The 11,858-nt window shown below is 33.4% G+C and overlaps 1 protein-coding gene across 1 annotated transcript in view; it reads right to left on the bottom strand.

Annotated features, from left to right (window-relative positions):
* CCDC18 (coiled-coil domain containing 18) overlaps nt 1-11,858 on the bottom strand; it is a 49,602-nt gene that overhangs the window by 13,739 nt on the left and 24,005 nt on the right. Inside the window, exons 8-14 of the mRNA XM_008572041.1 lie at nt 9,529-9,692; nt 9,097-9,310; nt 7,039-7,138; nt 6,236-6,352; nt 5,445-5,588; nt 3,737-3,940; nt 1,593-1,730 (exon numbers count right to left, since the gene is read on the bottom strand). Coding sequence (XP_008570263.1) covers nt 1,593-1,730; nt 3,737-3,940; nt 5,445-5,588; nt 6,236-6,352; nt 7,039-7,138; nt 9,097-9,310; nt 9,529-9,692 — 1,081 coding nt within the window. The remainder of the gene's footprint in view (nt 1-1,592; nt 1,731-3,736; nt 3,941-5,444; nt 5,589-6,235; nt 6,353-7,038; nt 7,139-9,096; nt 9,311-9,528; nt 9,693-11,858) is intronic.

Genomic DNA, 11,858 nt, shown 5'->3' with positions numbered 1-11,858 from the left:
ACAGTGCGCCACCGGGCCGGCCCCGGAAAATTCTATTTTTCCACAAACTTTTTGAAGTACCTTTGTAAATAAAAATATTAGTACCAAATATTAAACAACAATACTAGAACCAATCTTTATAATTTTTTTTTTTTTTTCAAAGATGACCAGTAAGGGGATCTTAACCCTTGACTTGGTGTTGTCAGCACCATGCTCACCCAGTGAGCGAACCGGCCATCCCTGTATGGGATCCGAACCTAGGGCCTTGGTGTTATCAGCACCGCACTCTCCCGAGTGAGCCACGGGCCGGCCCCAAGAACCAATCTTTACAATTTATGTACTATTTGCTTATAAATAATTTCAGGTGGCTTATAAAAGTAAAAAAAAAAAAAGGATAATTGCAGATAAAAACAGAAAAGAGGCCATATAATAAAAGTGTAATGAGTAGGTAAGGGCAAACACTTGAGATGAACTAATTACTACCGATAGTCACTAAGCTGAGCAGGTAGTATCAATTAAGTAATTATCCTGAGTCCAAAAGCATTCACATCTGTCTCTAAAGACGAAGGGTCACAATCTCTTGCTCTGACGATTGGATTCAGCTTGCAAATGTGTTTAGTTTGGCAGGCACAATGTTTTCAATGAGATTTGAATCTAAATGCATTTAAGCAAGACATGGTCACCACAAGCCCCATCAATCCCTCACAAAAAATTAGCAAACTCCCTTGAAAGGAGTTTAAAATAAACGTATTTGCAATCCTTTCCATATAGAAAAATGCTTTAATAGCACTAAATTCAGTAATTTATTTAGATCATATACAAAGATATTGAGTAATATCTTCAAATGTAGCTTTTAAAAAGATGAAAAATGCTACTCTAATTTATAAGACTGTCCATTTCTATAAAGGCTCAGGACATACTGATAGATAAAAAGGTTCTCGTATTGCCTCTCTAACTTCCTATCAGAACAAATGTAGAAAATTACAAAACATTATAGATTCACACGACAAGAAACTGTTTATATCAGTTATTAAATATCTCCAGTTAGTTTTCCGCAAGTGCTATTTTATTTTATTATGGTAAAATATATATAACATGAGGTTTGCCATTTTAGGCATTTTTAAACATACAATTTGGTGGGTTACATTCACCGTGCTCTGTGACCACCACCTCTATTTCCAAAACTTTTTCATCATCCTAAACATAAACTCTGTGCAAGTGTTATTTTATAAACAATGATATGATGATGAGTCACGCTCTGGTCCAAGAAATTTACATATATTAATTTATACTCACACAGTTCTATGAGATAGATACCGTTATTATATACATTTTAGACAGAGAGATGAAGTAACTCGCCCAAGGTCATACAGGTGCTCAGTGGCAAGCTGGAATTTGGAACTAGGCTGCCTGGCTCAAGAATTCAAGCTTTTATCTCCACAGTATACTAGCTCATTAGATATGAAGTAAAAGTTGTATGTTTAGACTACCAGAAATGAAGCCCACAATGTGTTATTCTGTAATGAACATTTAAGAGCTAGACTCATACTTCTGTCCAGACAGGTCAACCCACTTTAGCAAGGGCTAACAGAACAAATTAAATTTTTTTTTACCTCCATGTGATAAGCTTCTTTGAGAGATTCTACTTCCGCGGACAATTTCTTGATTTCTGCTTGCATTCTTGCTTCTAAATGAGCTTCACGTACTTGAGAAGCTCCCAGTTCTTCAGCTAAATGGTTTCCACGAGCTTCCTTAAAAATGACATATTGAATAAAGGCTATGTAACATGTTTATTTGGTTTTTATAGTTAAACCAATCTCGTATATTGATGGAAGTAGTTAATCTTTTATATTACATAAATACATATGCAAAGTTAAATAACTAAACAGTACACGTTAAAATCTAGACATTTAAGGGAACACTAATGGAAGAATATTAGTATATTGTTTACTATCATAATATAATAGAAGTTCACTAATGCTTTCTGTAAAACAAACTAATAACCACAGGATGCTGAACTTCAGCAGATAATAATCTACTCTTAGGTATGCCTGTGCATTTTTGCTCACCAGACACAATGTTTGCTTATAAATAGTCAGGTGTTTTCATACAAACCCATTTATGCTAGTTTATGCTAGCTGTGCTTGTGATTTTAATTATCTAATAATACTATGAACACTCACTGATAGAATATGCATACAAAAGGAAAGTTTTTGTATAAAAGCTAAGTTATATGTTTTGAAACAGCTCAACGAGCAAGTCATAAGCATTTACTACTCAATCAGAAGCAGTCAAGATAGCTGTAAAATATTGTGGGAAACCCCACAAAAAATATATAACAAATGTTATACTGACTGATTTTCAAATATCTTTTAATTTTTCCTCCACTTTAAAGAAACCAAAATTGAAAACTATAAATGATAGAATATGAGTATGGCTTATGCAAGAAAGACTAGGTAAAATTTTAATCAAATGACATATGAAAAGAACCAAAGTTTGGCCCCACATCAAAGATTAACAATAAATATACATTTAGTTTTGAGTTAAAATATAATATTCAAAAAACTGTCAATTTAAATAATTCTCCACTTTAACTCATTTTTTTGATTAAGCGAGCTTAGTTCATCAAATAAAACTAACTGTACTATACTTAGGTACTATTGATAAGGACAGAAATGAGAGGTACTATTGATAAGGACAGAAATGAGATACAAGTAGATAGCTTCCATTTTCCTAGCAGATGCCCAAATATTTAAAATATCTCTAATAAAAATCCCCTATATATTTCATATTAGTTTAACCACCCAGAAATGTGAACGGATCGCAACCCTCAGTGTTGCCCCCGTACCGGACCGGGGACCAGCAACGGGATTGCAACCCTCGGTGCTGCTCCCGCGCCTCGCTCAGCCAGTGAGCGGGAACCGGTCTGTATGTGGGATCCGAACCCTCGGGCGGGAGTGCCGCCACACTTCCCAAGCGGCGCACTATCCAGTGCACCACCGGGCCGGCCCTCATATTAGTTTAACCACCCAGAAATGTGAATAACATAGTTAGGCTTAATGAAAATTAAAGGTAAAAATATGTTGAATTAGTAACCATAATAGAAGGCAGAAAAATCACAACTTTTCTGGAACATCATAAACACACTTTTCTCAAAATCTAAGTATAACCGATATTAACACAAGTATACCAATCTAAATATTCTTAAACCAAACTACCTTCCTACCTCACACTAGGGAAATTAAATTTATATAAGTACTCTTGCTTTTTAAAAGCACTTTACCTCCCAAAGAGTTTTAAACTCCATGTTTTCTAACAGTTAGAAATTTGTACAGTCAGTTTGCATTTATAAGAGTGGCTACAAATGTAAAACTTTTACTGAAAAAAGATTTATTGGCTTTATTTTTTCTTCAGATGATAGCTCAAACTCACTTGAAAGTCTAAATGTGCTTTCTACCTCAATTTATTGAGAACTAATTAGTTTGGGCAAAACTCAGTTCTAAAGGAATTCCTAGTTATATTTACAAAGTTATCTAAATATAAAAGTTAACTTTTTTTCTTTTTAAAATTATGGTAAAATATACACAATATAAAATTTACCATTCTAACTATTTTTAAGTATACAGTTCTATGGCATTAATTCATTTTGTTGTGCAACACAGTTCATCTCTGTAAACTATATTCTAAAATTTAAGAAAGCAAATATTAAAATTTTTAATGTTTTCAATAATGTAAAATTTTATCAAATAGGGATTACTTTCTCTTTAGAGAGCTGCTTTATATCCTCCAGTTCACTGGAGAGCCTTTCTATTTCTCTCTGTGCTTGAACTTGTTGACGATGAGCCTCCACCAACTCTGTACGAGAGTTCTGCATCTGCTCCTGGGTCACCCTCAATTCTTGACCCAAATCTATGGCCTCTTTGTACTGAGTGGCAATGTACTGTTCCTGCTCTTTCAAAACCTGAAAAGCATAAGATATTTGTAGGTTTCAAAATGAAACATATAGATAACTTATTTCTTATTCCGATTTCTCTTTTAATAAGTGAATTTCCCCCTCCCAACTAAACCCCTATAAAATTTTACAATGAGTATCACTCACTGTGAAACTGAAATTTAGAAAAAAAAATTTTTTTTTAGTGATAAGAAAATGCCAAGTACTGGCCAGCCACCAAAAATAAATAAATAAAGTAACAGAGAATTAAAATAATGAAAAAAAAAAAAAGAAAATGACAAAAGTACTGGAATAAATCTGGGACTCATTGATATATTTTGTATGACTAATATACAAGCTGTATAAATCTTTATCATTATGAATGTAACATTTATGACAATACATAATAATATAAAGAGAAAGAAGAAGTTAACATTTGATTATCCATGTCAAAGATGGAGAATATGTTGGCATGGATAATCAAAATCCACCATTAATCTACACAGCTGGGTTAAGGTCATGACCTTATTATCTATGAAAGTGTAACTTGTCTCGGGGGCTGCTACTCCCTCTGAAATATTTTTTTATATTACTCAGTTATATCCCTAGTAAAGTACTGCTTCACAGAGAAAACAAAATCAGTGAATGTTAAGTTAGTCTATATTCTACAGTGGAAGACAGATAATCAGTCCAACACAATGAAGAGCTAAATCTGAAGTTTTAAAGTTAAACATTTAAAACAAAAAAAGGCTACATCTACAAGGGCTCAAGAAAAAAATTCACTTTTTAAAAAGGCAAGTGGATGGAATGAGTGATATCATACATGCAAATTGATGATCTGAAATCATCAGACTTCATCTGGCAACTTCATGCACTTGGCCTCAATAAACAAATTATCATTTGTTTATCCATTCTCTGGATGGATTCCTCAGGGACAAAAGACTGTATTATATTTATATCTGTATCTTTAATTCTCTTACATAGTAGATTCTCAATAAATATTTGTTGACCAAATGAGCATACATTGGGAATTTACCATGTGAAGAGATACCAGGCCAAGAACTGTAGGGAATGCAAAGATAAATAAGACATTGCCCTTGCCTATATCTAGATCATCAGAATAAAATATTTTGTGCTGGCTGGTTAGCTCACTTGGGAGAGCATGGTGCTGGTAACAACAAGGTCATGGGTTCAGATTCCCCATACTGGCCAGCCACCAAGACCAAAAAAAAAAAAAAAGAATAAAATATTTTAAAAGGTCAAAAAACTAATAGGTATCTGGCACAAGTAATTAGCTTAAAAATATCTGTGGCACAGTTTCTGTATATTAAAACCAACCAGTTTAAAACATAAACATTCATTCAAAATATTTTAAAAGGTCAAAAAACTAATAGGTATCTGGCACAAGTAATTAGCTTAAAAATACCTGTGGCACAGTTTCTGTATATTAAAACCAACCAGTTTAAAACATAAACATTCATTCCACTCTTCAGAGAATGCTACTTGTTCCTTAGGTGGAAAATAATTTGCTTACACTTTCCATTTCTTTCATCCTTTGTTGTGTTCTTTCAGTTTCTTTCTTCAGTTGACTTATCTCCTGTTCATTTTGTAGCACTATAAACTCTTTTTCTCGAAGCTGTTCTTTGGCATTTTGCAATTTTTCATTCAAACTTTCTATCTAAATTTTAAACAGATGAACAAATAGATGTAACTAAGAAAAAACTTAATCATATCTATGTCCCAAGTAAGTTAAGCTTTAAACACTCATATCTAAAAGATCAAAAGGCAAAGTATAAAAAGGTGTTTTTTTTGAACACCATAACTTGGAAATTCTTGTGCTTAATATGTACACAGAAAATATACTGGAAAAGATGAAAGTCTCAATCACATTTGTATAAGAATAGAAAATTAGGATGTATTAAAACAAAGAATGTTACATGACCTTATGAATTATTTTAAAAGTAATATGTGTATGAGGTAAAAAATATAGTTAGAGAAAACAAAATCTTCTTCCCACTGTGTTCCTTCCTCAGAAGCAACCACATTTACCAGAATTACTTGCAAATCCTTCCGAGATATTTCATACATATTCAGTGGTGCGCACATTATGATAAATATGTGGACATATTGAAAGAAGAAAAATTATATTCAAAATAATATTAAGAGGAGATAAATGAATATGGAGTAACATGTACAAGATGATTAAAATTATGTAATGTTTTAATTGTATGTATCCTATAAAAAAGCTGTATTATGTGAATGGGTATAGTTAAGGAGTGATTTTTCTCTGAACAACTTAAAATATGTAATTTAAAAATAATTTACCTGTTTGTTACATTCTTTAATCTCCAGTTCTGATTTCTCCAGAGTACCCTCTAATTTAATTATTTTTTGTTCCATTTCTCCTCTGTGCTCACGAATAGTCATATCCAAATGTGTAACCTATATAAAAAAATAACTTTAAACTACTGTTCAATTTTATTCTGATGTGAAAATTTGTGTGCTTGGAATGTGCTTTGGAATTGTTTATAATAGTTATAACTGAAGCATAAATGTCTCAAGTAAATTATTTTTAAAAATGGGAAAAATTATCATTATTTACTAATACTGGTTCATGAGCCTCATTTAAATTACAGAAACTTAGTAAGATATGATTATGTTCATAAATGACCAAAAAAAATGGTTCAGACTTCATTTTATGCTGGATTAAAATCTCTAATGCCTTATGGATATTGTTGTTGCTCCAACACTTAGCTGAAATAGTAACTCCTTTAACCCCATTTTCCTCTGATATGTAGTAAGATAAGAGGTACTATCTCAAAATCTACTTGCTATAAAAAAATCAGATTAAGAGAGATGACATACTTCTACAATAAAAAATACTTCTGTGCAAAGAAAAAGAAATATGCTCCAAAAAATACCCATTTTACCAAAAATTAGTGATCCTGTGTGATTGTGTCGTAATAGAAAATTCCACTAAAATATAACTAAAAGGGGGCTGGCCACTTAGCTCAGTTGGTTAGGGCATGGTGCTGGTAACACCAAGGTCCAGGGTTCAATCCCTGAAATGGCCAGCTCCCCCACCCACCCCCAAAAAGTTATATTAAAATATAGTTAAGAAAATCAACCTGAGCTGCTCTTTGCTTTAGCTCCCAATTCCTCTCCTTAAGTGCTTGATCCATTTCAAGGAGTTCTTGCTTTTTGTCTTCAATCTCCATCTTGCATTCTCTGCAATTTATGAACAGAAAATGATCAAGCAGATAGCAGAAATATTACGATTTTAAAAAGTTAGGTCAACCAGGTTACCTTTCCTATAAATTAAAAGCAAGGGCACAGAGTCGGGGGTGGAATAGGGAGCAGTTAGTTAAGGGATATAAAAATTACAGCTAGCTAGAAGGAATAAGTTCTAATGTTCCATAGCACTGAAGGGTAACTATAGTAAACAATAATTCACTGTATGTTTTCAAATAGCTAGAAGAGAGGATTTTGAATGTTACCAACACAAAGAAATGATAAATATTTGAGGTGATGGATATATTAACTACCCTGATTTGATCATTACATACCATACACATGCATTGAAATATCACACTGTGGAATATTCTTAAAGCAAATGTACTTCGCAGGGCCTGTTTTTCCAAAGCCTTGCAGTTTCAAATATTGACCTTGCGGAGGACTGGAAATTTTCCTCAGGCTACAAAGTCTTTGTTGTAAGATAAAGATTTGTGGCACAGCAAGGTTGCTGGCTCAAATACTGACGAGTTACTGATTGCTGTGTGTACTCATACTTTGGCTCTGGTCTGTCTCGCTACGTTCACTCACTATAGATGTATGCTGGCATACCATTTTATGTTATCACTAGTATTCTAAGAACCCAGACTTTGGAATTAGACAGACTTGTGTTTAACTCCCTTCTCTAAACCCTACTACCTGTATGACTTTGAGCATTTTACTTAATTTCTCAAGTCTCATTTTTCTCAACTATAAAAAGATGGTAACATGTATCTGATAGGTTTGTTGTAAGGAAATGAAAGAAATCATATGTGAACTCCCTGATATAGTCCTGGCACAAAATAAAGGCTTACGGAAGCACCCTGGGTGCCCAAGCCAGGGTGGAGGGGGCCAAGGGACTTAGCCGTGCCACCCCAATGTCTACATCCAGTCCAGCAACGACCACCAAGCTGCTGCTGAAAGCTCCCAGGGCTCCCCTGATGGAATGAGGGGAGTGCCACAGGTCTCAACAATGCCCCCCCTTCCTCCTCCTCCTACCATATTCCCCTCCCCTTCCTACTCTTCCCCTCCCCCACAACTGCTCCATAATATCTTAGAATGTAAAAAAATAATACTAAATTAATTAATTTTTTTAAAAAAGAGAGAAACACCCCTGACCCAGATCAACATAAAAAGCCTCTCCCTAAGAATCCAGGGGCACATGTGCATTTTTCCATTGCAGGGATGTTCAGCATGTACTTTCACTTTGCAATAAAGCCCTATTATATACCATTAAAAATAAATACATAATAAAATTATTTTATGTTTACAAAAAAAATAAATGAATAAAAGGCTGATCACTGCCTATGATTGAAATATCTTCCCTCTTCAATGAACCTTTTATGCTCTGGCAATATTATTTTCCCAAATGTCAGGTCCTGTCACTTCCCTTGTCAAAAAAATTTTAATTGTTCCAGGAGATACTCAAGTGCATAGAAAAAAATTTTTTTTTCCCAATCATTCCTTCCCCTTTGTCATCTTATTGCGGAATCTTCTTCTCTCAGTTTTTTTTTTTTTTTAATTGAGGTAAAATTCACAAATAAAATTAACCAGTTTTAAATTATAAAAATAAATAAATAAATAAAGCCTTAATACAAAGAACAATATTATAATTATTAATATTATTTTGCTATTGGCACTGCTGTATGCTTGCCCAATCTTCTTTTACCACTAGGGCCAGTGTAAAATGGTCCAAAGACTGAGGATAGAAGTATTTGCAGCCAGTAGCAACAGCTGAATTATTTAGACAAAGCATGGGATTGACTGAACTAGAATGAGTCACAGTGAACCAAAGGTAGTTGAGAAGTTTGGACATCTAGAATTCAACAACAAATTTTATTGTATGATCCAAGGACTCAGAGTAATAGAGAGAGATACCTGTAAATTGTGATATCATTTCTTATTATTTAACTCACCTAAGTTCAGCTGTGAGATCCTTTATAGTAGTGTATTTTTCCTCTAATGATAACTGAGCCTTCTGTAATACATCTCTCAATTCCTGAAGTTGTCTTAAAGTACTTTTTAATTCTCCATGAGCATTTTGTAGTTCAGTCTCTAATGCCTCCCGTTTCTGTAAGGCTTCTGTTAGTTCAGTTTCATTGTGGTGCTGTAACTTTTCTAACTCCTTCACTATTAATGAGAGAATAATTTTAGAACTATATATAACAGTTGTTATTACGAACTTTGTAAATAATTATAATTAAGAATATCCAATCTTATTCATCTATAAGAGGCAAAATACTGACCATTCATTGTCCCTTCCAGCCCCGCCACCTCAAATTCTTACTTTACTCCACTTCTTCAGTACAAACAGGCAGGTAGCTAAGCTCAGCTAACCTGCTGCTTACCAGCATTTGTTTTTTTTTCTAGTTCTGTCCGTGTCTGATCTAAGATCATATCTAATTGAGAGAGATGCATTGCTTTATTTTCTCCATCTCGTTTTAGGTGCATTATTTCTTTTTCCATTTTAGACAGCTCTTCTTTGTACTGATCCATCTCAAGTTTTACTTGCCTAATTAAAAACAAACAATAAATCAGGTAATTTGGAAATTTAAAAACCAACTAGCTTGTCTCTGACTAAACAAAGTCTACAAATTATATAAGGACAAATATTAGCAAAATGTCTAGTCAGAATCTTAAATCACCTACTACATTTTTAAAAATTCTCCTACTAAAAGATTATAATTCTTGACAAATTACATACCACTAATTACAACTGTACTACCTGATAGTATTTAACAAGGCTAGCATTCTTTTCAATCTAACTACATTTAACTCTAGGTTTGTATGTACTGAACATCCAGGGATAGGGACCTCACTTATCTGTAATTTCTATTATCTGTAACACATACAATAATGAAGCCAAGCAATCAAATTATTCATCATAAAGACCATACTACTCACAGAAGAGCCAAGTCAGTTGTTTTTACTCAGATCTTTATTACTAATATTATCTTTTTTAGCTTTGAAGGGACTAGAGTGCTGACTGGTTAGCTTAATTGGTTACAGCGCAGATTTATAACACCAAGGTCACAAGTTCGGATCCCAGTACTGGCCAGCCACCAAATAAATAAGTTAATTAATTAAATAAAAGGGACTAGAGATTCCTAGACTAGTGCAACTCTCCTGCCTTACAGATGAGGAAACTGGGTGGTTAGGTGAATTATCTAAGATAATACGCCTAGTTAATAATAGTCATAGGGCCAGATTTACCAATTTTCAGTGAGTCCTGAGGTTATTCCAGTAGGAAAGCTCCTTTATCTATAAACAAATCAACATACTGAAAGGCAGTTTTAAGTCCATTTGTTGGTAATTCTAAGGTGATATTCATTAATTAAACAATTTCTAATGTTATTCTCAATGGTGAACAGAGTCGATGCTCCTTTGTGTCAACATTTTGGTTTTGTTTTTGTGGTCTTTGAAATTTCCTAAATTGAGTTTGCCATTTGCCAGTCGGAACATTTCTTTTGTAAATGCAACATAGACACATTTGGATTTGTTTCAAAGGGTTTTTAACCTGAGGTCCATAAGTGAACCTGAAAACTATAAAATCCCTTAAACAATATGCAAAACTATGTACGTACATCTACACCTATGTATAGAAAACAATCTATACTTTTCATTAGATCCTCAAATTTGCCCATGGCCCAACTAAGTTAAGAACAACTAGATTAGATAAGTGCTTATGACCCCTTTACATTTCTAAAATCCCAGGTAAACAATTTTTAGCTAAACCAATTACCTTCTAATATTAGAGTAGATGTAAAACAGATAATTAGAGAATAATTAAAAAGAGGTTTGCATACAGTGCCAAGAGCTGACAGTCTGTCAGCAAAGGAGTTGGGGAAAAATTATAAAAAACACATACAAGAACTCAAAAAGCACAGCAGTCTACAGACTTTAGTAAAAAAACAAACAGTTCTATATGCCTCAAGGTTTCATTTATATTTTGGCATGGTATAATAACCGATGTATATAACAATAACACTGAGACAACCAGACAAGGTAAAAATGCCAAGAAAAAATATGTTTTAGAAAATTTCTACCAAAAAATGTTTTTGGTTTTGTTTTGTTTTAAAGTTTCAATACTTGATAGAGATAAACTCCACCTTTATTTTTTCATTTATGAGCAACTGTTCATTCCTTGCCAATGTTGAGTAAATTAGACATTACAACAATATAACAAATACTTAAGGACTTAAAAAATTTTTAACTATTACACAAATAATCCAATCCTTAAAATTTTCCCATAACTTTTAAAATATCATCACAGACTTTAAATCAACTAGTTTTTCCAGAAATACTTCACCTCCTTGTCCCAGAGTCATTGAAGGTAATCAAATCTGAGACTGGAAACAGGGCCAAAGGAAGAATTATGCAAAAGTAATACTGACCTTTTATAAAACTAATACTTAACTTATGCAAAAGTAATACTGACTGAGACTCTCTGGCTTCTTCAAATGTACAAAAGATTAAAAAATGGCTATGGAGGCAGTCTGAGAAATCTATCAAATGCTACATGAGCCTCAGCACTGAGAAACCAGGGTCAGGATCATTCACATTCAGTGACATTTATATGCAGGACCACAAGAACCTTTTAGTGATTGTGAAATAGAAAAAAACTCTGGTTTTAGAAAATGTCTAAATTGTACATCTCATACCCTAACTTCTTTGATTT

Source organism: Galeopterus variegatus, unplaced genomic scaffold (genome assembly GCF_000696425.1).
Source record: "Galeopterus variegatus unplaced genomic scaffold, G_variegatus-3.0.2 Scaffold748, whole genome shotgun sequence".
NCBI classification, from domain to species: domain Eukaryota; kingdom Metazoa; phylum Chordata; class Mammalia; order Dermoptera; family Cynocephalidae; genus Galeopterus; species Galeopterus variegatus.
This window is presented reverse-complemented; position numbering and strand designations above follow the sequence as displayed.